This window comes from Lonchura striata, chromosome 11 (assembly GCF_046129695.1).
Source record: "Lonchura striata isolate bLonStr1 chromosome 11, bLonStr1.mat, whole genome shotgun sequence".
NCBI lineage: Eukaryota > Metazoa > Chordata > Aves > Passeriformes > Estrildidae > Lonchura > Lonchura striata.
The window spans coordinates 5670571-5696082 of NC_134613.1; the positions used below are offsets into that span (position 1 = coordinate 5670571).

At 59.4% G+C, this 25512-nt stretch overlaps 3 protein-coding genes across 4 annotated transcripts; 1 reads left to right on the forward strand and 2 right to left on the reverse strand.

The window, feature by feature from the left end:
* MAN2C1 (mannosidase alpha class 2C member 1) lies at nucleotides 1–11236 on the forward strand. The gene is made up of 26 exons (XM_031505770.2): nucleotides 1–104; nucleotides 965–1090; nucleotides 1573–1696; nucleotides 1947–2017; nucleotides 2160–2337; nucleotides 2794–2983; nucleotides 3353–3459; nucleotides 3611–3721; nucleotides 4080–4172; nucleotides 4287–4403; nucleotides 4835–4930; nucleotides 5233–5378; nucleotides 5818–5941; nucleotides 6103–6224; nucleotides 6740–6825; nucleotides 7290–7460; nucleotides 7741–7823; nucleotides 8004–8098; nucleotides 8221–8325; nucleotides 8506–8662; nucleotides 8956–9099; nucleotides 9179–9288; nucleotides 9852–9931; nucleotides 10058–10203; nucleotides 10365–10468; nucleotides 10543–11236. The coding sequence occupies exons 1-26, from the start codon at nucleotides 13–15 to the stop codon at nucleotides 10676–10678; spliced, it is 3114 nt and encodes a 1037-aa protein (XP_031361630.2). The 5' UTR covers nucleotides 1–12; the 3' UTR covers nucleotides 10679–11236.
* Nucleotides 11237–12056: 820 nt separating this feature from the next.
* Nucleotides 12057–15587, reverse strand: NEIL1 (nei like DNA glycosylase 1). Its single transcript, XM_021547338.3, has 9 exons — nucleotides 15160–15587; nucleotides 14943–15062; nucleotides 14708–14786; nucleotides 14103–14202; nucleotides 13839–13963; nucleotides 13337–13364; nucleotides 12911–12984; nucleotides 12564–12780; nucleotides 12057–12408 (listed from the first exon to the last, which is right to left on the reverse strand). Exons 1-9 carry the CDS (start codon nucleotides 15585–15587, stop codon nucleotides 12389–12391), a joined length of 1191 nt encoding a protein of 396 aa, XP_021403013.2. The 3' UTR covers nucleotides 12057–12388.
* Nucleotides 15588–15799: 212 nt separating this feature from the next.
* On the reverse strand, nucleotides 15800–17690 carry COMMD4 (COMM domain containing 4). 2 transcript variants are annotated; one of them, XM_021547336.3, is made up of 8 exons: nucleotides 17500–17690; nucleotides 17349–17420; nucleotides 17200–17265; nucleotides 16918–16957; nucleotides 16681–16800; nucleotides 16398–16478; nucleotides 16132–16308; nucleotides 15800–15987 (listed from the first exon to the last, which is right to left on the reverse strand). In XM_021547336.3, exons 1-8 carry the CDS (start codon nucleotides 17500–17502, stop codon nucleotides 15947–15949), a joined length of 600 nt encoding a protein of 199 aa, XP_021403011.2. In that variant the 5' UTR covers nucleotides 17503–17690; the 3' UTR covers nucleotides 15800–15946. The 2 variants fall into 2 exon arrangements, with proteins under 2 accessions (XP_021403011.2, XP_021403012.1); XM_021547337.2 differs by lacking the exons at nucleotides 16132–16308; nucleotides 16398–16478.
* Between the last annotated feature and the right edge of the window lie 7822 nt (nucleotides 17691–25512).

A 25512-nucleotide genomic window follows, 5' to 3' on the forward strand; every position in this document is an offset into this window, starting at 1 on the left:
TCGGCCGCTGCCATGGCCGCGATCAAGAACCGGCGGACGGCCCTGGAGCGAGTGGAGAAGTTCCTCTCCGACACCTACTTCACCGACTGCAACCTGCGGGGCAGGTGGGCGGCGGGGGGACTCTCCGGGGCACCCCCGGGATGGTGGGACAAGCCCTGGTGTGTCCCCCCGGCGTGGGGACGCTGCCCCGGGGCGCTGCCGGCCGAGGGTGCGGGGCTCGGGGACTCAGCGGGCTCTCGCCGAGGGGATGAATCTCACACACACACACACACACGGACACAAACATACACACACACACGGACACAAACATACACACACACGCAAACACACACAAACACACACATACACAAACATACACATACACAAACACACACAGACACACAAACACACACACGAACACACACATGCACAAATGCACACACGCAGACACACAAACACACACGTACAGAAATACACACATGCACACATGCACACAAGCGCACACACACGCGCACACACACACATACACACGTGCACACACACACACACATACACACACGCACACACACACGCGCACACACACGCGCACACACACACGTGCACACACACACACACATACACACACGTACACACACACGCGCACACACACACATACACACACGCACACACACGCGCACACACATACACACACGCACACACACACACACATACACACACGCACACACACACGCACACACACACGCACACACACTCTCCTTCCTCACTCGGCATGGAGCACTGCCTCGGGCCTCCGTGGGCCCCTCAACCCCCAGCCCTCCCCTGCCACCCGCGGTCACCAGGGCCCTTATTACTCTGCTAGCATTATTGAGGGTGTTGGGTGGTGGCAGGGCGACCCAGCCGTGCTCTGAAAGCTCTCTGTACCACTGCTGGGGCAGTCTGCGTGGGACTGATCTTGTTCATGTGTCCTGGCCCTCTCCAACCCCAGGCTTTTCGGGGACCGCTGTCTGCCGGCATCGCTGTCCTACTTCCAGACTCCGCGGCGCATCCCGTACGAGGAGGCTGTCGTGCAGGAATTCGGGCCGGCTCAAGTGGGAGAGTCTTTCGGGCCCACGTGAGTAGCAGGTCTCGGTGGTGCTGTGCCCGTGGTGGGGTTGGAGCTCGTGTCTCAGAGTTATTTGTGCAGGGGAGTCCTCACGAGCTCTCCCTGGTGAAGACACGAGTTGATCTTCTTCCTCATTGAGTGCTTGGAGGTGGCTGCTCAGGAGCCCTAAGGGAGATTTTATGAGCGAACAGACAAGTTTCTTGCTCATTTCTGCTGAGAGCTCCTTGCGACCATGGTTGTGTCTCTGATGCTTCTCGGGGGGATGTTTGCTTGTCAAATCTGGGAGAAGATTCTTATCCCAGCAGTGTCAGATCCCAGCAGGGGTTCCAGAAGGGCACAGGTTAAATGAGGCCAGGCAGCATCCTCGTGAATCCCATCAAACTCGTGGGCTGTCCCCACTCCGGTTTTTCCACGGAGGGCTCTGTGGAAGTGTGGTTTCCCTCGGGAGAAGGTCACACAGTGGATTGAGGTTGCTGCTTGCTCTCTTCCAGGTGGGAGACGTGCTGGTTTAAGGTGGAGCTGAGCATCCCCCCGGCATGGGCAGGGCGGGAAGTGCACTTCGTCTGGGAGAGCGATGGGGAGGGCATGGTGTGGCGAGATGCCCAGCCTGTCCAGGTATGGAGACACGGAGCAAGGCTGTGCCAGGTGCTCTGCTATGTACACTGTGGTGACCTTTGGAGCCCCTGCCATGTTCTGTGGTGGTGCATGCAGGGCTCTGTTCCTGTTCTTGTGCCAACAATTATCCCACAGCATGTGGGACCAGCCCCTCTGTCCAGCTGCACTTTGGGGTATCTTATCCTGCCCATCCAGCCTGCTGCCATGGACCTCTGCTGACACGTGCTGAATGTGCCATCTTCCTGTGCAGGGATTGACTAAGGAAGGTGAGAAGACCAGCTACATCCTGACAAGAAGCCTGAAAGAATCAGAGCCCCACAGGTGGGTGGTCAGGCGAGCAGAGCCCCCCACTGCTGGGGGACCTTGGTGTTGTTGGAAGCCAAGAGGCTGAGGACACGCACATCCTTGTCTGTGTCCTGGTGCTTGTGACCTGCTCCCTGATGGTTTCCTCTTGTCCCCACAGCCTGACACTGTACGTGGAGCTGGCCTGCAATGGGCTCTTTGGAGCTGGCAAGGGCAGCATGATCGCCCCTCCAGACCCAGACAGGAGAGTTACCCTGAGCAAGGCTGAGCTGGTTGTCTTCAACAGAGATGTCTATGAACTGCTGGTGGATATGGAAATACTGCTGGACATGGCTCAGGTCTGGGAGCTCCTCTTCCCTTCTTTCACCTTTTCCTCAGCTCCATTGCATCTCCTCCTCATGCTGTTCTGTGACTTGAGACCTTAGAGGAGAAAATGTTTGCTGCTTCTGCTTTAGCACAATTGACACTGGGCTTGATGATCCTCGTGGGTGTCTTCCAACTCAGGATATTCTAGAGTAGGAGAAAACTGAACTGAGAGAAGCCACAAGTGTTTTTTCATCCTCTTCCTGCTCCAAAGCAGGATATGTTAACCACAGTCCCCTGGAATGGGCGTATGGGATTTGGAAGGCATGTGAGAAAAGGCAAAAGGCTGTGTTTGTGAAGCAGGAGCATGGTGTTTACCTGTTATGACTGCCTGAGATAGATGTTGAAAGGAGGTAGGAGGTTCTCCTGGAGGCAGGTGACATCTGAGCTCATACAGTGGCCAGTCATACCTTTATCCCTCTCAACCCCAGCTCCTCGGGGAGGAAAACCAGAGGAGTTTCCAGGCACTGTACACTGCCAACCAGATGGTCAACGTGTGTGATGTTACTGACCCCTCCACCTTCCCTGCTGCGCGTGGCCTGGCTGCAGCCATCTTCAGCCAGAGGAACGGCGAGAGCCAGCACACCATCCATGCCATGGGACACTGCCACATTGACTCTGGTGAGAGCAGCACAGCGCTCCTCTCCTCTCACCTGGAGGCCAGAGTGTGCTGCCCAGCGGGAGAACAGGCTGCCCTTGTGCTCCAGGCACAGGATGCCATGCCTTGAGAGAAGGGAATGGGCCCTCTGTGCTGCCCCATTGCTGGTGTGTCACTGGGGCAGTGTTGGGAGTGTGGGTCTGGCTAGCTGTGCCCTTTGGAACACTGGTGGGACTGGGGATGAGGGGTGAATTACAGTCTGCTGTCTTCCAGCTGTTGGGCTTCAGCCCTCGATTTCCCATCCCAGGAGGGGTTTCAGAGGTGTTCCAGCTCTGTGAGGGGCTTGTGTTAGGTAAATAATAACCATGGTGGGGCCATGCCTGTCCCTGCAGCCTGGCTGTGGCCGTATGAGGAGACCATCCGTAAGTGCGCCCGGAGCTGGGTCACCGTGGTCCAGCTGATGGAGCACAATCCAGAGCTGACCTTTGCCTGCTCCCAGGTGAGAGATCTCCCTCTGCACACCTCTTCTCAGCTCGTGGCAAGTTGCTTCTCCAGCTAAAGGAGGTGGGGGGATGTGACGAAGCAGAAGTGTTGCAGAGGGAAGGGACGGGTTGTGGGGGGAGCTGGGGCTGATCCCTGTGCTCTGGCAGGCCCAGCAGTTCGAGTGGGTGAGGAGCTGCTACCCCGGGCTCTATGCACGCATTCAGGACTTCGTGGCCAAGGGACAGTTCATTCCTGTTGGAGGCACCTGGGTGGAAATGGTGAGTAGCATGGTGAGCCTGGCTTGCCACACCCTCCTTGTGCCATCCTCTGGGACCAGGCCTGACATTCAGGGGAGAACAGGGCCTTTGCTGAGCCTTCTGGTGGCCCGTGGTCTCCAGGCCTAGGAACAGCAGCTGTCTGAAGGGTCCAGCTTACCACAATTACAATCCTCCCAAATTGTTCCCCGAGAAAGGAGCTCTGGACTCCCTAGTGTGTTCCTCCTTTCCCCTGTGCCGAGCCTTGCTGAGGTTCTCCCCATGATCTGCCAGGCCAGGTGGGTGGGAATGGAGGTCTTACAAGATCTCTCCTTCCCTGGTTCCTGGCTTTCCTCATGGACTCCCTGTGTCTTCCCCCCAGGATGGGAACCTGCCCAGCGGGGAGTCCATGGTGCGGCAGTTTCTCCAGGGACAGAGGTTCTTCCAGGAGCAGTTTGGCCGGATCTGCTCGGAGGTGCTTGTTCTTTTCCATCACGCCTTCCTTGCCCACCATCTCCTTGCCCCCCTTGCTCTTTCGGAGGTGGGGTGACTTGTGTGTGTCCCTCTCCCTCTGCTGCCGTGCTCCCAGTTCTGGCTGCCGGACACATTTGGGTACTCAGCCCAGCTGCCCCAGCTGATGCGTGGCTGTGGGATCCAGCGCTTCCTCACGCAGAAGCTCAGCTGGAACCTGGTGAACTCCTTCCCGGTGAGCTGTGCTGCCTTCTCCCCAGGGATGGACTGTGGGTGCTGGAGTCTTCTGCAGGGCTGGACCACCTGTTGGTTCCACAGTTCCTCAGTTCAGCTAACACAGGCTCTGCTTCCAGAAGCCACTAGGTTTTGGTGGCAGTGATGTTCTGTCAGGCTTTAGGAGAGAGGAAGGACGTGACTGGAGATCCCAGCCAGGCCCCTGGCCTAGGTACTCCTACTTCCAGATAGGAAGCTGTGACTTGTGTGTGGGTTCAACAGACAGCAAATCCAGCCCCTGCCCTGGTGACATTCCCTGTTCTTGTCCTCTCCTTGAACTGATCCATCAGGGCATCCTGCACCTCCCTGGAGAGAAAGTGAAGGCCCAGTTTGAATCCTGAAGAGGCTCTGGAATGCTTTTGTGCACCGCATTTTCCCTTCTCTCCCCTCCAGCATCACACCTTTTTCTGGGAAGGCATTGACGGTTCCCAGGTCCTGACCCATTTCCCCCCTGGTGACTCCTATGGGATGCATGGGCGAGTGGAAGAGGTGAGTGAGGTTGCCAGACCTGCAGGAGAAGGGCAGTGCCAGCCCCCTGAGGCCAGGTGTGAGGCTCCTGGGAGAGGGCACTGCCTGGGAAGGGAGCAGGAGATCTGGCAGCATTGTTGGACAAAGGCTGTTGGGGTGCCTGACTCCAAGATGTGCCCACACTTAATTTAGGCACTTTGGGCCAGGGAAGAGGAGCAGGACTGGGCTTTGCATCCTAAAGACTGACCTGGCTTTCTTGTATGGAGCTGTGGGAGCTGGGGCTGGGTTCCAGGGGATTGCAGCTGCCAAAAAAATCCCTCCAGATGCTGAAAACAGTGAAGAACAACAAGGACAAAGGCCGTGTGAACCACAGCGCATTCCTCTTCGGCTTCGGGGATGGAGGAGGGGGACCCACGCAGAAGATGCTGGATAGGATGAAAAGAATGAGTAACACAGATGGGCTGCCCAGGTGAGAGGAGAGCTCCCATCCTCTCTCCTGCCAGGGGCATTTGCTTTGAGCCAGGCCTGGCCTTCAGCAGCCAAAAGAAAGGAAGAAGGGCAAGCAGAAGGCTGGGCAGGATTTTCAGGGAGATGGACTCTCTCCATCAAGAGCTGTAAGAACAGGTCCACAGGGCAGCTGTGGGCTGCTTGTGACCCCTCAGGAGAGCAGTGGGGTGAATGGCCAGCACAGCAGCTGTGCCTGGCAGTCACCACCTGCCTGGGGAATGTCCACAGGAAAGGGACAGAGTCACAGGGTCACTGGAGAGGGGTAGGAGAAGGGTGAAGGGAATACTTTGTATGGTTGTGTTGCAGTTCCTGAGGCCTGTTATCCATGGCTAATGGATGCACCATTAGCCATGTCACAGGCTTCTGCCCAGCTCATCACTGTCTGTGTGTCTGTCCCGCAGGGTGCAGATCTCCACCCCTGACCAACTCTTCTCTGTCTTGGAGAAGGAGTCATCCCAGCTGTGCACCTGGGTGGGAGAGCTCTTCCTCGAGCTGCACAATGGCACCTACACCACACAGGCCCAGGTGAGGGTCCCACTCCCAGGCAAGGGGCCCATGCAAGCCCGTGACACCTGCAAGCACCCAACCCTGCTGCACTGGAGCTGGGATTCTGCTGCTGGTGTGAGAGATCCACTCCCAGCTACCCATTTCCTCAGCATCTTCCTTCTGTCCTTAACTGGCACCAGATAAAGAAGGGCAATCGGGAATGCGAGCGGATCCTCCATGACGTGGAAGTGCTCAGCAGCCTGGCTGTGGCTCAGGACACGGCGTTCCAGTATCCTGCCAGCCAGCTCCAGCAGCTCTGGAGGTGAGGGAGTGTATGAGCACTGGTGGTACTGGGAGAGAGTTCAGTGCTGCTGCACTGTGTGTACACAACCCCTGCCATAAACTGATCTGGAACCTACCTGGAAAGAATCTGCTGCTTTGCTTGATTCTTCTGCTGAAAGATAACACCAAACCCTCACTGCTCTGCTGTCTGGAAGCTTCATTTCCTAGCGAAGTGTGTCTTCCTCCCCAGTTTTGGCTTGTTTGAGCTTGTGCAATGACGTATCTCGTAGCCCTGAGGGGTAAAAACAAATAGCTCTTCGTGCCTGTGGTTGTGGTTTACTGAGATGGCATTGGCGAGCCCTAACATGAAGGGATTTAAAGGATGCTGTGGAAAAAATCCTTTTCTCTCAAGTGTTGGGTAATGGGGGGATAGGGAACAGTTATTTTGTCTGTCTTGCAAACAGGGCTCTTGTTTGAGAGAAGAACTTGTGCTAAGCCAGCACAAAACCATTGCTCTCTGCTGCTTTCTTCCCTGGTGTCTGCTCTCTGTTTTAGGTTATTGCTGCTCAACCAGTTCCACGATGTCCTGCCAGGCAGCTGCATCCAGCTGGTGGTTGAGGATGCCCTGCAATACTACACGGGTGAGCAGGGAGTTTGGCTAGGCGGGCGCTCACCTCTGGGAGCAGGTCCTGCCTGGTGGGGCTGCGGGGAGGTTCCAGCCTGGACTGTCGGGCCAGCCTCAGCAGATGTGTCTGAAATAATGTTAGATTAGCAGGGAAGGCAAGGGAGTGAGCACCATCCCAATTTATTGGCTTTTCTGCTTGCTGCTGGCATGCCAGGATAGACTCCCACCAAGGTTTGTTTCTGCCTGCCCAGGGGTGCTTGCAGGAGCTTCGTTAACCAGAATTTTCCAGCTGAGCTGGCACAGCTCATTGTAATCTTTTAATAACAAAGTTGAGAATAATTATACACTTGAATCACTAATAGATAATAATAATTAATGATAATTAGCAATTGTAGCTTGGAAGGAGATAAAGTGTGTGTACATTGCACGGGGAGTGCCAGAAGCTCTCTCAGAGCCAACTCAGGCCCTTTTCTTGCCCAGAGATCCGCAGGGCTGGTGCTCAGCTGCAGGAGGAGGCTGTGCAAGCCCTGTGCAGGGATCTGCTGCAGCCCGAGGCGTGCAGCACCCCGAGCACCCTTGTGTTGAACACCTTGTCCTGGGAACGCACCGAGGTGATCTCCAGGCCTGGGCCAGATGGGACAGAGGCTTTGGGTATGTCTGACCTGGGAGTAGCTCTTTTATCAGAGTTCCTTACAGGGGCAGAGATAGCTAACATGGAAATACTCTGCCTCTCCCTGCCTTGGGGAGGGTTTTATTGACTGTTCAATTTGACCTTCGGACATCTTGAAAGGGGATGAAGTCCCCTGAAGCATGCATGAAGAAGAGGAGGGTATGGGAGGAGGCAGTAGATCTGACATGACAGCAGCAGGGCAGCAGTGGTGTCACTTAGGGTTCAGTCTGGGGTGAGTGAAAGAACCTCTTTGCTTTCCAGCTCTGGTGACAGTCCCCAGCATGGGCTATGCTGTAGTGCAGGAGCCATTTGTGCCTCCTCAGCCTGTGGCAGTGAGGAAACAGGTGAGCACAAGGCAGATTTCCTCAGGTCTGTGTTCCCCACCTCAGAGGTTTTTTGAGGAGAAATCAGGGTTAGGGTTGAAAGGGAGGAGAAATCTAAGGAATCCACTTGTTAAATTTGCATTGGAGGCACTTAGCCCCCGCAGCTGTGGGTCTGACACCTGTGTCTGGCCTTTTCCCAAGGAGGATGGCTCCGTTACCATGGAGAATGGGGTAATTGCTGTCCGCCTGGACGTGATGGGGCGCCTGACCTCTCTTCAGCTGCTGGACTCAGGGAGGTCTGTGTCACTCAGTTCCTGACCCTGAGCTCCTCAGACTTCTCCCAGGACTTCTCACTATGTGCCTTTCTCCACTGCCAGTCCTTCTGATGCTGCTGTTCCCCTGTTCCACTTTCTTTCAGAGAGTCAATCCCAGATGGCTGCTATGCCAACCAGTTTGCACTCTTTGATGATGTTCCCCTCTACTGGGATGCCTGGGATGTGATGGATTATCACTTGCAAACCAGGTAGAGGAGCAGTGTGTGCAGCACTTGGATTTTGGCTTTGTGCTGAGGTTCTTGCCTCCCTGTCAGTCCTAGCTGTAAGAGAGCATTCCCTCTGGAGAAGTGAGTGCCTGCTGTGTGTGGCTGCATTGGGATTTGGATCTAGCAGGCTGAGCCTATCTCTGCCTTCATTCCTTTCTCCAGGAAGCCAGTGACAACACTGCTGAAGCCTCTGGAAATCAGCCTGGCTGGGGGCCTGCGAGGAAGTGTGAGGTTCTCCCTGCAGGTCGGGAAGAGCAGCACCTTAACCCAGGAGATCATCCTGGATGCCCTGTGCCCGTACCTCCGCTTCCTGACCCAGGTTTGGCCCGTGGCTGCTGTGTGACATCCCGTGCAGCTGGGAGCTGAACCTTGTGCCTGAATTATATCCCCCCCTCCCTGTTTTCTTCCCTGCTGCCTGTCCTCCTCTGCAGCAAGCAGTCTAAGGCTGGGGGTCCCAAGGGTGGAAGTGGGGCCCACCAGTTCATCCCTGTTGAGACTCTGGTGTGTTTTTGTTGTAGGTGACGTGGACTGGCTGCTGCACACCGGGACACGAGAAGTGCAGTCTCTGCCTGTCAGTCCCCCATGGTGACATCCTTCTGCTGCCACATTTAGGTTGAGTGGAAGGAGGCTCACAAGTTCCTGAAGGTGGAGTTCCCCGTGCAGGTCCGGAGCACAAACGCCACCTACGAGATCCAGTTCGGGCACCTGCAGCGGCCGACGCACTGGAACACGTCCTGGGACTGGGCTCGCTTCGAGGTGAGCAGGGAGCTGCTCTGGCCTGGGGCTCGGCTGCTCCTGCTCCGTGTGCTGAACTCATCCTTGGTGCCTGCTCCAGGTGTGGACTCACAAGTGGCTGGATCTCTCTGAGCATGGCTTTGGGGTGGCTCTGCTGAACGACTGCAAATACGGAGCGTCGGTCCACAGGAACATCCTCAGCCTCTCCCTGTGAGTTAGGGATGGGTGAGGGGGGAGCTGCTGTGGCACTCTGCCTTCTGAGGTGTCTCTTGGAAGTCAAGGCAACACCTGCTCCTAAATGACCTTAGTTACAACAAGGAAATTGTCTGCTGAGTGGCTGTTTTCTGAGAATTTGGCTGACTTACATTATCTTAATCAGGACTAATTCCTGTGAACTGTGCTCAAAGACAATCCAGGCGAGATCAGACTCATGTTTGTAGCAGGTAGCTTTTCTGTTGCTAACCAAAATGTACCCCAGGAAGGGAGGCTTAAGGAGAAGAAAGGAACAGGAGTGTTAATGCTACAGGTGCATACAAAGCTAAAAGGAACTGCCTATTTCAGTTTGACTCTGTCAGCCACAATTTTCACAGGATAAACACCCCAGTTTTTTAGCTTCTGGAACTGTCCAGGGTCTGTTTGCTGTTGTGTTTTTGTTTCCACTTCAGGGCCCAGCCTCGAGGTAGCAAGGAAAGCAGTTGTCTTGTTGTGACAGTGCTCTGGGTGACAGTGGGTGCTGCCAAGGCACTGGTCTCACTAACCTCATGTTGCCTTAGGCTGAGAGCACCCAAGTCCCCTGATTCCACGGCAGACATTGGGCACCACGAGTTCACCTACGCTGTGATGCCTCACCAGGGTGAGTGACAGGGCTGGGCCCCACGGGGACATGCAGGGTGGGAGCAGCTCCAGTGAGCCTTGGGGTGAGCGTGCCTCTGGCTGTGTGTGTACAGAGGCTGACCAGAGAGAGGTTCTTGTGCTGCAGGCTCCTTCCAGGAGGCCAGTGTGATTCAGCAAGCCTACAACTTGAATTTCCCCCTCCACGTGCTCCCAGCCAGCAGTCCCCAGTGCCCAGCCTGGAGTGCCTTCTCTGTCAGCTCACCTGCCATCGTGCTGGAGACTGTCAAGCAGGCAGGTTCTGGGGTAGTAGAGGGGAGGGCACAGGGGCTAAGGTGCTGTTGTTGAGCAAGGCTTGCCCTTTCACCCACACCAAGTGGTGGTCAGGCTCAGCTGAGCACAGCAACTTGTGTTGGAGAGGCTGTGCCTGTCTCATCTCTCTGAACTCCCCAAAGGCCGAGGACAGACCTGAGGCTGTGGTGGTTCGTCTCTACGAGGCCCATGGCAGCACAGTCAGCGCCTGGCTCCAGACCTCCCTCCCCATTAAGGAGGCGATGCTGTGAGTCCATGCCAGAGGACTGGGGGTGCTTGGGGATGGAGATCAGTCCTTCAGCCTTGTGCTTTGTCCCCCAGCTGTGACCTCCTGGAGCGTCCGGTTGCACAGGGCCACCTGCCTGTGGAGCAGCGGGGCCTGAGGCTTTCCTTCACACCCTTCCGTGTGCTCTCCGTCCTCCTGGTCCTGCTGACACCAAACATCGCCCCTTGCTGATGCTGCAGCCACCTGGACCAGCACTGTGAGCTTGTTCCCCATCCCAAGAGTTGTGCAGGGTGACAGAACCCAGGCCTGGTTCAGGGGCTCCGTGTGGTGGAAAAGTCTCTCCTCCAACCTGAGCTTCCAAAGAAAACTCTGCAGCCTCTCGTTGTTCAGTCTCAAGGCAGTTTATTGCAAGTTATCTGAAAGATTTTCTTCTCGGGCTGCTGTGGTTTGCTCACAGCTCAGGCAGAGGCACACACACACCCTGACATCCTCTCTGACTCCGACTGCTTCTTCTCTCCCCGCCAGGGCTGCTGCTGTCTTTTATATGGTACATTACGTGTTAAATGTTTATAGTTTTTCCCCAATGCCTATTACCTATATTAAATGGTGCTTTTCTACTCTAAACCAATCCATAAATGCCAACATCACCAGGAACATGGAGGTAAGGAAGAAGAAAGAGGAGGAACAGGACTGGCCTACATTCCTCCATCTTAAAACCTCTGACCCCCATGTACAAAATAAAAACCCACCCGTACAGGTGTTAAAACCCCCCTGTACAGCACTCAGAAATTCTTCCCTTTGTGACTACTTCTACTCTAATATCTAAACTTTTGTGACTTCTTGTTCTTCCTGCAAAGTTGGTAAATCATTCAAAGGCTCAAACTAAAAATCACAGCTGTTTGCAGCTGCCTGCCAGGGTCTCAAATGCTTCTGACCTGGACCCGGAACATCCAAAAATGTCTGAGGGACATTTTGAGTTCCAACAGCTGGGCAGCAGTTCCAGAGAAGGGCACTGTCCCCGTGTCCTGAACCCAAGTGTCAGAGAGCAGCGCTGGAACAACCCCGCTCCTCAGGGAAGGAGGACAGCTGCCCACTGCCCAACCAGGGTAGGTGGTCTTGAGTGAGTTCTGAGCTCATTTAAGTGTGGACAAGGGTACAGACAGGCTGGTGGCCTTGCATGGGCTCTGCTCCAGCTGTAGAGGTTCAGGGAGCAGCAGCTTCCACAGTGACTCCTGTGTCACAGCCTTCATCTTGTCCAGCAGTGAGTGTAAAAACACACTCCACTCCTTCCCTTCTCCCCCTGCCTGCCCCTTGCACTGCCTTTGCAGAAGAGAAAACCCAAAAAATCGAGAATTACATAAAAACAAGCTCCACCCCGTTTTCTTAACTTGTTTTCAGGTAACTGCACTGACCTGCTTCCCCCCAGGGGTTCTGTTGTAGTCACTCTTTTAGTGTCCACCTGAGCAGGATCTCACTCCTGGCACTGGGGAGACTGAACTTACCTTTATTCTGGGGGGATGAGGTGGAGGGAAACTCTGTTCCAGCCCCTGTGGGGAAGAGGCTGAGCACAGAGGAATTTATCCTTCGCATGAAAAGGCACGCACAGTGATTTCTACACAAAATACTTTATTAGTCAGCTAAAAACAGTGATTAGATCAGCAGCCAGAAAGGGAAGAGGGACAGGGAAGAGTCAGAGTCCAGCACAACATGTTGTCCTGGCCCTTTTTCCCCTGAAATGCCTGTGGATAGCAGGAAAAAGCCCCAACACCAGGCTCAGCTTCTCCCTCCTACACTGGCAGGATACCACAGTAGCAAATAAGTGTGAGCACAGGTAGGGAGCAGCTCCATTTTCACCAGCACTAACCCTGGTCTGTGGCCAGGCCCTGCCTGAGCTCCTCCTGGCCCCTTGAATGCCTCTCAGGAGGTGGCAGCAGGTGACACTCACACAGCAGGGGCTGCACCTGGAGAAGGAAGAGGGAAATGAGGAGTCAGAGGGCAAGGGGGTATCTGGCTCTGCCCCTTGGACTCCTCTCCTGCCCCTGCGTCCCCTTGGCACAAGGGAGCTCTCCCACAGCCCCCAGGTGTGCCCCAAAGCCAGAGGCACTGCCAGGCTCACCTTGGCCCCTGCGGGCAGACGTCCGGCGGCTTCTTCTGACGCTCAGAGGCTCCTCAGGCGAGGCTGGGGCAGCAGCCACTGCCCTCCTCCCACGAGCACGTCCCTTCCTTGGCCTGTCAGCCTGCCCTGCCTGCTCTTCCTTCTCTTCCTCCTCCTCCTCTGCCTTCGGGGGCTTTGCTGCAGCCCTGCGGCGCTGCTTCGAGGCACGTGGGGTGACCTGGGTGGGCATCAGAGCCAGAGCTTACCCAGGTGGGAAACTCCATGTAGGATCATGCCCACGAACTCGTGAGCAGCCTGAGCAAGGCAGGAGCAGCAGGACAGCCAGAGACAGCCACAAAGCTGCTCACCTTGGGGCTCGGTGCCTCGGGCTCTGCCTTCAGCTGGGAGCTCTTCTTGCGGGGCGTCTTGCGGGGTCTCTGCCCTGCACGAGAGGATGTGCCCAGCTTAGGAGGGGTGAGGAGAGGATGAGGCAGAGCCTGCACCCCAAGGGACAGCCCATGGCACAATGACCTCGCAGGGATGCTGTTCCGAGTGAGGAGCTACAAGATGAAAAACCAGCTGCCCCCAGGCAGGTTTGGATGCTGGTAGGGAGCCCTGGGGTCAAGTGACTTCTGTCTCTTGGTGCCAATAACTGTCACAGCCTGTCAGCACCCTAGAGAGGATGGCTTTGCTCCTGCCTGTGCCCTTGTGCTGCACAGCAAGAACAGGGTTTCCCAGGCTCCAGCCCTCCTGGAGCAAGAGTGGGTCCCATGGGAAGGGGAGAGGAAACTCACCTTTGGGAGCCATGGGGCCAGGCTCTCCCTGTAAGGAAGGGACAGAGCATTGACTGGGGTGCAGTCATTCTGCAGGCAGCAGCAGCAGAATCCCTGCCCCTTCTCCATCCTGCAGCCATTGCAGTGATAGGGAAAGCAGCCACATTTCCCTGGGAAGGCAGGGGAGTTAGACTTGCTCTGCCTGCTCTGTGCCTTGGGGACTCTGCCATCATTCCCTGCACCTGCAAGGCCCAAAGACAGGGCCCAGGAGGGAAGAACGGGGCTGCCAGACCACCCAAACCCCCCCATTCCCTCCATCTGCTGCAGATTGCTCACCATCATTAGCTGGCTGCCCACCACAAAGGAGGTCCTTGTCACCTCCATGCCCAGGAGCTTGATGGAGAGGGAGACCCCCAGCCACAGAGTGTAATGGGAGTCTCAGCAAGCAGAAAACAGGCCAGTGTCCCCTTGGAGGAGTGCTCTGGGGTCTCCCCAGCTCCAGGCAGCAGCCCCAGGCTCCTACCTGGAACCATATGGTCCTGCCACTGCGGTCACGCAGGGAGCTCATGCCAGGCACCAAGTAGCACTGCAGCCACTTCTTAAAGGCAGAGTAATTATCCGAGTGCTCGGGGTCCAAGAGCTGCTTCTCTGGGAGGGGAGGCAGGGAAAGGACAGAATCAGAGCTGTGATCACCACGTCAGGGTGGCCCCCAAAGCTCCTGATGCAGAGAATGCAAAGCCCCGGCCTCCCTGCCAGCCCATTCCCGTTGTCTGTCTTGTCCCCTCACCTGCCGCGATGACCTCCATGGGCACAGTGTGGCACAGCTCCAGGAGATCTGTGTTCTCTCGCCTCAGCTTCACCTTCTTGCTCAGCGTCAGGGAAGGATCCTGCAGGCATGGAGGAGGGCAGAGAAGTCACCTGCCAGCTACCTCTGCTTCCTCAGCTTCTCTCCTCCCATCTTCTTCCCCATCTCTTGCCCTCCAGAAGATGAGCCACCACGCTCTCCACACACATGATAGCCCTCAGCTCACCACACAGTAAGCTTCCAACTTAGCTACAAAACCATGAAAGAGGGCTAACACACAAAAACACCAGCAGCAGACTGTGTAGTTTGTTTTCAGACTTAAAATAGCTACTTCCTCTCCCCTGAGGCCACAGGATCAGCCTTGGGTTTTACTTCAGCCTTCCCCTTGGAAGATTTTAAACTTGCAAGGTGTTGGTTTCCCTCACCTCTTCCTCTTCACCCACCCCAAAAACACTTGTAGACTTCCTTAGGGCATGAGACTGGCAGAGTTCACCATGAAGGGCCACAGGCAACCAAACCCCTGCTTCTGGCATCTGTCTGAAAACCTGTTGCTTTCTGAGCCTGCAAAAGCACCTGGTACTCCCCACCTTCTTCCTCCTCTCCTGCTCCTGCTCCTTCAGGGCCTCCAGCACGGTCCGAGCTTTTTCAAAGGGAGGGATCTTCAACCTGAGAGAGTTACACGCCAGCCTGAAGCCTCGCTTCTGCCACTTCCAGTGTCTACCAGGTGAGGAGGCACGGCCGGCTTAGCCAAGGAGCTGCCAAGCTCCAGCAAACTTAGACTGAACCTCCGAGGCAGGTCAGCGGGTGCTCAAGCCACCTTACCTGTACAGGATCTCAGCACGCAGGTAATTCCCAATTCCATTGAAATACTTCTGGTTTAAGAGAACCTCACAGATGGGCTTGTCAAAAGCCCTGTCATCCAGGTTCTTCAGCACATTCTCCCTGCAAGCGAGCACGGGTCATCAAGAAGAGTCGCCGGGACATGTCCGTGCAGGAGAAGCAGCCAAAAGCGGGCAGGGGCATTCCTCAGGACGCTCACCTGAAGGCCTGGTACTCGGACACCACGCAGGGGCCGCGCTCCGGCTGCCAGGCGTGCCCCAGGCGCCAGGACCCGAAGCGCCGGGGGTCGACGAAGCAGAGGGCGCGCGGGGGGCTCTCACGGGTCAGGAAGCGCAGGTGGGCATGGCGGGGCAGCTCGGCGGCGGGGCACAGCCGGAACGAGCCCGACATGCCGAAGCGGAACACCAGGTCCTGCGCGGCGGGGCCGGCGGCGGGGTCCAGCGCGCTCAGCGTCAGCCGCAGCTCCTTGCCCCGGGCGACGGCCGAGATGCCGTAGGCCTCGCTGCGGAAGGGCACCTCGGGGCCGCGGCCCACGGCCGAGCGTTGCACGGCGCCCGCGAACACCAGCGCTCCGCACGCCCCGTTGATGAAGCGCCCGGCCAGGTGCAGCTCCGGGCACTCGGGCATGGCCGCGGCCGCCGTGCAGCCCGAGCCCGCCGCCGCCGCCGCACGGCCCGCCCCCATTGGCTGCGCGGGGCGCGATGCGCGCTCCCATTGGCCGCGGCGCGGGCGGTGCGCGCTCCCATTGGCCGCGCGGTGATACCGGAGGTTGGTGCCCTGCCGGGGCGGTCCCGCCGCGGGGAGATGTTGCACAACGCGACAACGCACCGGGACACGGCTCAGCTTGGTCACACGGACTTTATTGGAGCTGCCCCGAGGACCCCCGGAAACCCGGAGGGAAAGGAAATCTCCTCCCCAGCCAGGAGCACCAGTCTGGACCCCCAACTCAGTGTCGCAGCGTCTGGCCGTGGCCCTTTTCTGGCTCCTCAGAGAAGGGTGTTCATCAGGGCCTGGGCCTGCTTCAGCTCTGCAGAGAGAGAACGGAGATGTGGGGGAGCTGCTGGTATTGCAGCACCACTTCCAGCATCCCCTTCCCAGCGTGCCTCCCACAGCAGTTCCCCCTGCAGAATCCCCCAGGAGGTCCCCGCTGCCATCCCTCCTGACGCCTCACCTGCCAGCAGTACCCAGAACTTGTTGGCCGAGAGCGTCACAGGGACAGCCGTCATCTTCTCACACTCTCTGTCCCGCACCTTGAAGGTCAGGTGCACCACGGGCTCATTGACCTCCTGCAGCTCGCTGGAGCTGAGGGTGTAATCCACCCGCCAGTGCACTGAGCCCAGCTGGCTCACTAGGGTGGCAGTGGGACGGGGTCAGCAGCCCGGCTCACTCCAGCAGGGTGACCCCCGCACCCCTAGCGACACCCAACACCCCACTCACATCGCAGGCTGCAGGCCCTGAGCGTGTCCTGGAGGGGGCTCTGCTTCTCCTCGTAGGAGCGGCACAACCCGCTGGCATGCTCTGCTCGTGATGGGACACAAGAGAAGAACCCCTCTGCTCACACCACACCTGCAACTGCCAAACCCCACCAAAGCACCCCAGGGTCCCATGGCACAGAAGGGAGGTGATGGTGGACAGCACAGCACCCAGCCTGCCCTCCACTTGGGTGGAGCAACATCCCACCAAGTCTGGCTCATGGTGCCACGCCGAGGGTTTCCCCTACCTTTGGGCAGTCCCAGCTGCTGCAGCTCACTTGACAGAGACTCACTGTCTACATTGTGCTTGGCTGCACTGGAGAGGATGAAGCTGAGGACAGCGATGGTCGCCTTCACATCCCCAGACTCTGCACACAGGAGGAAGGGTGAGCTCTGTCACCTTGGGAAGGCATCCGCAGATGCATTGCTGCCCATCCCTGGAGCATGGCTCCATCAGGGATCCTGGCAAGGACAGCAGTGCTCACCTAACTTTGCATCTGAGGTCAGCTTCAGGATCTTGTCGTACTGTGGGAGAGCAGAGCATCACAGTAAGCACCACCTAACACACTACCATTGTTAACACTAACAATTCTTGCCCAAACATGAATACTAATAACACGTACTATGCATATTACTACTACTAGCAGAGACCGGTAGCGCTCTTAACACTGAGCCTTGCATGAAGAACACGAGATTAATTAACGTTGCTGATTATGCCACTGCAGCGTTGGAACACTTGGCCTCCACTGCGGTAGCCCCACACTTACCTCGATGGCCTCCCCCAGCAGATCCCGCAGCACCTGGGCGCAGATCAGCTTCAGCTTCACGGAGGACTGCGGGGGAGAAGGAGGGTGAGCAGCGGGCCCGCAGCGCACGGGGGGCGGGCAGGGGGACGCGGGGGGCGCGGGCACTTAACTATTTTGGCCAGGGTGCTGATCTCGGCCAGCACCCAGTCGGGGCAGTCCAAGTCCCCGCAGAAACGGAACCGCTGCGGGACAAGAGGCGGTCAGAGCCCGCAGCAGGCTCCGCACGCCCTCCCCGCTCCCCGCCACCGACCCCCTCCCCACCATGTCGGCGCCGCTGCCCGGTCCGCGCTGCTACGGCAGAGTCCGCCTGTGCGACCCGGAACCACTCCCGGGCCAGTGTCCGCTACGGCGCTCCCCGGCGCCGAGTGCGGCCGGGGCGCTCCGGCCGGGGCTCTGCGGGGCCGCGCAGCCCGGGCGGGCGGCGGAGAGCTCCGGAGGACGGGACGGGTGCCGGGGCCGCACCCCGCGCCCTCAGAGCGGCCGGGCCCCGCCCCGCCGGGCGCGGTCTCGCCCGCCAATCCCGGCCCGCCTTTCTCCGCTCTGTCCAATCACAGCCGTCCTCTCGGTGCGGGCGCGGTCTCGCCCACCAATCGCTGGACGGGACGGGTCCCGAGGCCGCACCCCGCGCCCTCAGAGCGGCCGGGCTCCGCCCCGCCCGGCGCTGGCGAGGTCTCGGCCGCCAATCCCGGCCCGCCTTTCTCCGCCCTGTCCAATCACAGCCGTCCTCTCGGCGCGGGCGCGGTCCCGCCCAGCCCAGCCCGCGCAGGCGCAGTCCCGCCCCGGCCCTCACGCCGGCACAGCGCGCAGGGCTGAGGGGAATGCGGCGTGCGGAGCTGCGGCTGAACGTTCACAGACCTCGAAGAGAAATCAAGATCCGGTTCCAGTTGCACCTGGCCTCAGGGGAAGAGGCAAAGCTGGCGGCGAAATAAAGGTTTTTTGGGAGAATGAAGCTGGAATCACTGCAGAGCGGGGATCTTATTAAGGTGTTTATCAAGATTGTGGAGACGTAATGCTGAACGGGGAGGGGGGGTGGAGGGGTAAATCCTGCTGGTAGAGCTGAAATAAAAGCCCTTGGCTTGCCTAAAATACAGACACCAGGCCTGGAGGTGAAGTAAAAATTCTGCTTGGGGAGAGGCAAAAGAGAGCTCCTGACAGTGAGGCTGGCATAGGGACTGCAGAGGCAGCAGAGAAGTAAAGATGTGAAATAAAGGCTCTGGGGCACTCAGCAGGCACAGCAGGAGCTGCAGGCAGAGCTGTGGGGCTGGAGCTGGCATGGAGCCCTGTGGGGCAGGGGCAGGGCTGGAACAAACACTCCAGAGCAGGATCTGAGATAAATCCCAGGGTGCTGGAAGGAGAAGCACAGTGGAGCTGGAAAGTGACTGTGGGGCTGGGCTGCACATTCTTGCTTTTTTAACTCCCAAGAAATAGGGCTGTTAGCCCAGGGCTGGAGAGGACCAAGCCCAGCTCGCAGGCACCAGTTAGAGCAGCAGCACAGGGCTGTGGTGGTACTGGGAGCCCAGGAGGGAGGGAGGTTCAACACCACGCCCTCAGCAAACACACATCCTTCACAACTGGGATTCACGGTCTACAAACACTTTATTTAAGATACAAAATTATTCCTTTAGACACCTGGGTCTGCATTCTGCTCAGGGAGCACCTGGCAGCTGCAGCCACAAGATCGGGGAGAGCTTCTCAGCATCTCCTCCCCACCTACAGCCCCTCTCCCAGCACCCCCAGCTGCTGCTGCTTCTCTCCTCAGGCAGAAGTGCTCTGCCACTCAAAGTGACCATCCTCAGGGTCCTGCAGGGGACAGGGAAGAAGTCACTTTAAACAGCTCCAGGGAAGGCAGGAATGAGGGTCCCTTCCCCTCCACAGCTCCCCCCAGGTTTCTCCAGCCCCAGAGATCATCAGCAGGGAACAGAAGAACCTGTGAGCTGCAGAAACAGCAGCTCCCAGGCACAGCAGAAATTCCAAGGGCTGCAAAGGCCTCTCACCTCTGTCCAGAAGCCCTGGTTATCCATGTCCAACGTCTGGATCCCCACTTCAGGGTCTCTCCTGTGCCAAAGGGCTCTTCCATCCTGCCAGCCCAGCCTCTTGGTCCCCAGGCACTGGGGAGGAGAGCACAGGGGCTGCAGCCCTACCTGGCCCCACAGAGCCCCTCAGCCCACCCCACCCAAGGCCCCGGCTGCTAGTGCAGCCCAGCAGACAGAACTTGCCCTCACCACGAGCACGACGGGCGCAGCGATGATGCAGAGGCCACCGATGGCCACGACGGCCACTCCGTAGGCTGGGAAGCCCGGCTGGGGCCTGGGAGGGTCCAGGGTGTCCTCTGGAGCAGAGCACAGCTTTTAGAGCCCGGGGCAGCCAGCTCTGCCCCACGGGGTGCCAGCCACCCCCTCTGCTCCAGGACAAACACAGGGGATTGCAGAACACCCGCTCCACGCCCTCCATGCCCTTTCCTCCCATCCCACACCAGTCCTGCAGCAGAAGGTCTCCAGCCCCACTGCCCCAGGCTATGCAGAGGGCCAGGGCACAGCTGCTGCTGGAATTTCACTTTCTGCTCAGCACACCAGCCAAGACAGCAGAGCCTCTCTGCACAGCAGGGACCAGGATGGGCTCAGCTGTGGATCTGCTCTGCCCACAGTGGAGGCCTGGGGCCTGTGGAGCTCACAGAACCACGGCCCAGAGGGGAGCTCACCTCCCACAGACAGAGAGTGTGGATCCACCTGGATGTCAGAGCCAGCCAGAGCCTGCGTTGGCCCAACCGAGCGCACAAGTGTCTCCAGAACCTCCACGCTGGTGGGAGCGGGGTGACGGAAGATCACCTTCCCATGGCAGATCAAGGAGCCAGGCCTGCAGACAGGGTTGGGAGGAGCTCCAGCAGCTGCCAGTCCCACCATGACCCCACAGAGCCATGGGGTGGGCACTGCCAGCCTCCTCCCAGGGGGTTTTGCTCAATAGGAAGAGATCTCTGCACTCAGGGAGCCCTGGGAAGGAAGGGACATCCCTGGAGGTGCAGCACATCACCACTGCTCCAATGGCTTCATGCTTGACCTCAGCTTCCCCTGCAAACCCTTCTGCAGCCAAAACCTGCAGCTGTCAGCCATGAGCTGCTGGCTGATATCTGAAGGGAGACCTCCCTGGCCCAGCAGAAAGAACCCCTGCCCCACTCACAGGAATCTTTTCATGATCGCTGTCAGGAAGGTGGGGTAATCCCTCAGGGCTCTCGCCACCTGGAAGAAAGGCTGTGCTCAGCTCAGCTCTTTGGACACCCCAGATCAGCCCCTCTTCCCCCTGTGCCTCTTCCTCTCACCCAGCTGGGGGGACCTTCATCCCCTCTTGCCAGCAGCCCCATTCCTACCGCATGGCCAAGGTCCCTGGAGAGATTGTGGTGCTCGGCAGAGAGCGGATCCTGGAGCTCCTGGCTGAAGTGTCTGTTGGTGACCACCAAGGAGAGAGGGTACACGTGCAGATCCAGCTGGGACCCTGAAGGAGCAAGGAACAAGCGCTGGCGGGGCAGATTTGGCAGCCACCCTGCCCACAGCACAGCCGGGGACTGTCCTTACCCTCCACCGAGAGGGAGCTCAGGTCCAGGGAGAGGCCCGAGAGCGCAGTCAGGGCTTCCAGAACCTCCGCAACGTCAGCATGGACAACTGTGTCTAGGTAGAGGTCTCCAGTGATCTCCGTGTTCCCACCCAGCTCTCTGAGGGGAGAGAAGAGCTCTGAGCAAGGCAGGAGGGTTGGGGCCAGCTCCAGCACCTTTCCTGCTGCTTTTCCCCTGAGAGCCACACAAGGTGCTCAGTTACACTTTGCTCCAGCTGCACATCCCCTCCCAGCTGTTCCCATCCTCTCCCTCGTTGCAGCACAGCTCACCAGCTGCAGAGGGCACAGGAGAGAGTGAAGGCAGGGAAATGAAGAGGTTGGCAGAGGAGGGGCTGCATCCCATACCTGAGCTGGGAGATGGTGAAGCTCCTGACGTGGTAGAGGGCACTGACAGCTGCAGTTACCTGGGCAGGGAGAAGACAACAGCTCACACCTTCCCCTATTTAGCACAGGTTACTCCAGCCCCGGGCAGCCTGTGCCCATTCCCCCAGCAGCACCCTTGGGAGGAGCCCCCCAGGCCTGGCATACCTCTCTGACCAGCCTCTCCAGAGGATCCATCCCGCTCAGCCCAAGCTGGGAGCCAGTGAGGGATATGGACAGCTTCTCGGGCTCCAGGTTCTCCAGGCTGAAGCCTAAGGGAGTTTGGAAGAGTCCTGCTCATTCCTGTCCCTCCAGCTCCCTTGGCACATACTGCTCAGCCTTGGGCTCATCCCTGGCCACGCACCAAGGGCAGGAAGCAGCAGGGCACTGAGCCAGGAGGAATCCCTTTGGATGTGGGAAGGGGTTGGGATGTGGCATTTCCCAGCACAGGAGAGCCGGGGCAGAGAGGGGAGGCCAGGGAGCCCAGCAGAAGCCGTGGCCCACACAGGCCCAGCTGCTCCAGATGTGCACTCCACCACCCTTGACGCCCTCACACCGCTTTCACACAGGCCAGGAGAAGGGATGTCAGGGAAGGAAAAGCCTGGAACCCAAACTGCGCGGCTTTGGGCTTTGAGGGAGGCACGAGGAGGGTGCTTGGCAGCAGCAGCCCTGCTGTGGGAAGAGCTTCAGGACTTACCACCCGACTGGACAGACTGGGGCTCCAGCTGCCAGCTGAAGATGCTCCTGCCCTTGCTGGCCTCTGTGACGACTGTGCGGATGAGGTGGGAGCTGGTGGGAGCAGGAGCATCCCCCTGGAACAGAACCTCCCCTTGCACCACCACGGAGCCATTCCTGCCAGGGAGAGGAGACAGTGGCAGCACACCTGATGCCTCTTTTTTCTCAGGTGCTTTTATCCAGGAACTCAGACAGGGATCCCTTGGGAGGATGACACAGTGAGGAAGTGCAGCCCCTCACAATGACCTGTCTGCAGCATTTCCCTGGATAACCCTTCCCTCCAAGCCACACCTGCAGCAGCTTGGACAGAAACAGAGACCACTGCTTCTTCCAGCAGGATCCACCTTTATTACACACACTCCAGTATTTATATTTCTGCTATGGGAAAGGTTGAAGAAAGTCCCAGGAACACCCAGGAGGAAAGCCAAAACAGCCTACACCAACAAACATTGCTTAGAGCAGAGGTTGCTACCCTTATCAGCCATTCACACCAACATTCACCTCCCAGCCTTGTGGGAGCAAAGAAAAAACATTCACACGTGCTGTTTGTGTCTGCAGCCATTCCTCGGCCATGCACCTTTCCCAAGAGAACAGAGTCTCTGGCAAAGTGAAGTGTAACCAGTTGCTCTTCCACACAGGACTCCCTTAGGGCCAGGGTGGCTCCCTCAGGCCACTGCTGCTTCAGAACCCAGCCCCCAGAGCAGCTGCACACTCACAGGAACTCGAGGACATTGGCCTGCAGGAAGCTCTGGTAGCTGGACAGCATCTGCTTGAGCTGGAAGGGAGAAGTGGCTGGTAATGAATTGGGAAGGTTTCCCAAGCTCCCCCTGTGAAGGGGACATGGACAAAGAGGGGACAATAAACAGAGGAAAGCAGCTCAGCCTGCCCGGGGAGGGCACCCAGGCACCCCAGGGAGTGCCAGCCCTCTGGGAATGCCAGGGATGAGCTGGGACACCCAGAGCAGCCACAGCAGCCTGGCAATAGTACCATGTGCCATGGCCCTGGGGGCTGCCAGAGGTGAGGGGAGCCCAGTCCCACCTCAGACCATCTCCAGCGGAGCAGTGCCAGGGGTTCACCCACCTCCACCATGCCCAGGTGGGCAACACCCACCCAAGGGCTGCTGCAGCACACGGGCTGCTCCCCCAGCAGGGCCGGGCACCACCCCGCAGCCCAAAGTGCCAAAAGAGTCCCAGCACCTGCAGCACCCACCATCAGTGTCACATCTGCCTCCAGCTGCCGGTAGCTCGGGGAGTTCCTGCTGCCCAGAGCCGGGGCGTAAGCGATGCCCAGCAGCCGGAATCGCAGGGGCAGCACGTGCACAGGCGCTGCGGGCAGGGGGCGGCTGGAGGGGTGGGGTGCAGGGGCTTCCATCCCTGTGGAGCCAGCTCTGCCCTCGCTCAGCAGCTCCGCTGGGCTGGAGGCCGCTCTGCTGGCTGCAGGGAGAGGCTCCGTGGCTGGGCAGGAGTGCTGGGAAGCGCTGGGACCTCTGGACACGACGTGGGCATCGAGGGCAGCTCCTGTGGGCACTGCCAGGCTCTGGGAGCTGAGCAGGGAGCTGGCCACACGCCCAGCTCCAGGAGAAGCCGGCGGGCAGGATGGAGATGTCACGCTGCTGCGGGTGGCAGGGCGGTGCCCAGGCTCAGGGCCACGCTGCAGAGCTGGCTGTGGGGAGCAGGGGGGAGGCACAGAGCCTGGGCTGGCAGGGCCGGGCCCTGCAGGTCCTGCTGCAGTGGGAACGGGGCCCACGGGTGCTGTCCCGGGCTTGCTGGGCCTGGATCCTCCCATCAGAGCCCTCTGCCCAAGCTCTGCGATGGCACCAGTGGCTGTGGAGCTCATCCCAGGCACGGTGGGACCTGCAGGGCTGGGAGCCCTGGGCTGTGCTGGGCAGGCTCCAGGGGACACTGGCTGTGCAGGGGGAGAAGGCCACTCACTCTGTGTCCCCGAGGGGACAGCAGGAACCCCAGAGGCCACCGTGGGCAGGGAGGAAGGCAGCCCATGCTGACTGTGGGCACCAGGAGCTGTGGCAGGGGTAGGAAGTGATGCCAGGACAGCACCCAGGAGTCCAGAGCCATTTCCTGGAACCTGGGCCAGCAGAGCACCCACCGAGGGAGCAGCTGGGCCAGGCAGGGCAGTGCCAGCAGTGCCCCAGAGCCCCTCCAGGGTCAGGGCAGGGGGCACCCACACCGTGCCAGGGCTCAGCCCGGCCGAGCTGGGTGTCCCTTGCCTGGGCAGAGCAGAGGCCACCTCCTGCTCTGCCGTGCTGGGGCTCCAGGAGCCAGCACCCGTCAGGGTCCCTGTGGGGACACCGGGTGGGACCCGAGACCCTGCAGCTGCCCCTCGGAGCGGCACCACTGTGCTGGGTGTCCCCCGGGACACTGCAGCCCCTGCAGAGGGGCCGGGGGCAGCTGTGGGGAGGGAAGGAGGCTGCAGCCGTGCCCGGGAGGTGGCAGGGACCCCAGCAGCCGCCTCACTCCAAGCTCTGGAGGTGGCCTCAGAGCCCCTTGGTGGGCTCTGGGGCTCGGCTGTGCCCGCTCGCTGCCCCGGGCCAGCAGCTGAAGTCACTGCTGGCATCCGTGTGGCACCAGGTGAGCCCGGTCCTGCTCTGCGCCAGGAGCCAGGACTGGGGACACCCTCGGGCTGGCAGAGCCCGGCCAGGGCAGCAGGCTCCCTTCTGCCAGGCCTCTGGGCGAGGGACAGCCCGACGGGCACTGCTGTGCCCGGCCTGAGCCCTTCCCTGCGCCCAGGGCCGGGCTGCCGCTGCAGGGAGCTCCGAGGTGTCCGTGTGGCCGCAGGCCCTGGCCCCAGGCTCCGTCCCCCGGCGCCTGTCCCAGGGGCCACAACTCCCGGGAGCCCCGGGAGGCAGCCCGAGGAGAGGAGGTGCCCCCGAGCTGTCCCCAGACTGTCCCCCGCCCCTCGCCGGGAGGCCGAGGAGCCCGGGGCACCCCCGGGGACAGCAGCCGCAGCGCCCCGGCCGCAGGGGACAGCAGTGGCACACACGCACACGGCCAGCAGCAGGAAGGCTCCGCACCGCAGCCTGCGGGCAGGGACAGCCCCGCGGGCAGCAGGACACGGGGCTGTGCCCGCAGCCCCTTCCCTCTCCGCACGGAGCAGCGTTCCTGCCCGCGGGGCAGCAGCAGCGGCCGGGGGGCTCGGTGCCCCAACCCCTCGGCTCATCCTGGCAGGGCCACGGCCAGAGCTCAGCTGTGGAGAGGGACAGCAGCAGATTAGAGTGGGGCTCTGCAGCTCCCACATCCCGGTGCCCGGCCCCTTCCCAAACTCCCCATCCCCAGAGCTCCTTATTAAACCCCCTCCTGCTCCCCAGCAGCCTCCCGGCTCAGGAACGCCTGTGCCAAGCCTCAGCACCTCCTGGGAAGCTCCCAGGGCAGCACAGGGATGGAACCAGCCCTGGGCTCAGACACGGCCTCATTCCCTGCCCCAAACACCCACCCAGCCCCCAGAAACCTCCCCAAGGAGGGCCAGGACCGGCAGCACCCCTCACCCGGCAGCACCCCTCACCCGGCAGCACCCCTCACCTGGCAGCACCCCTCACCCGGCAGCACCCCTGCAGAAGAGATC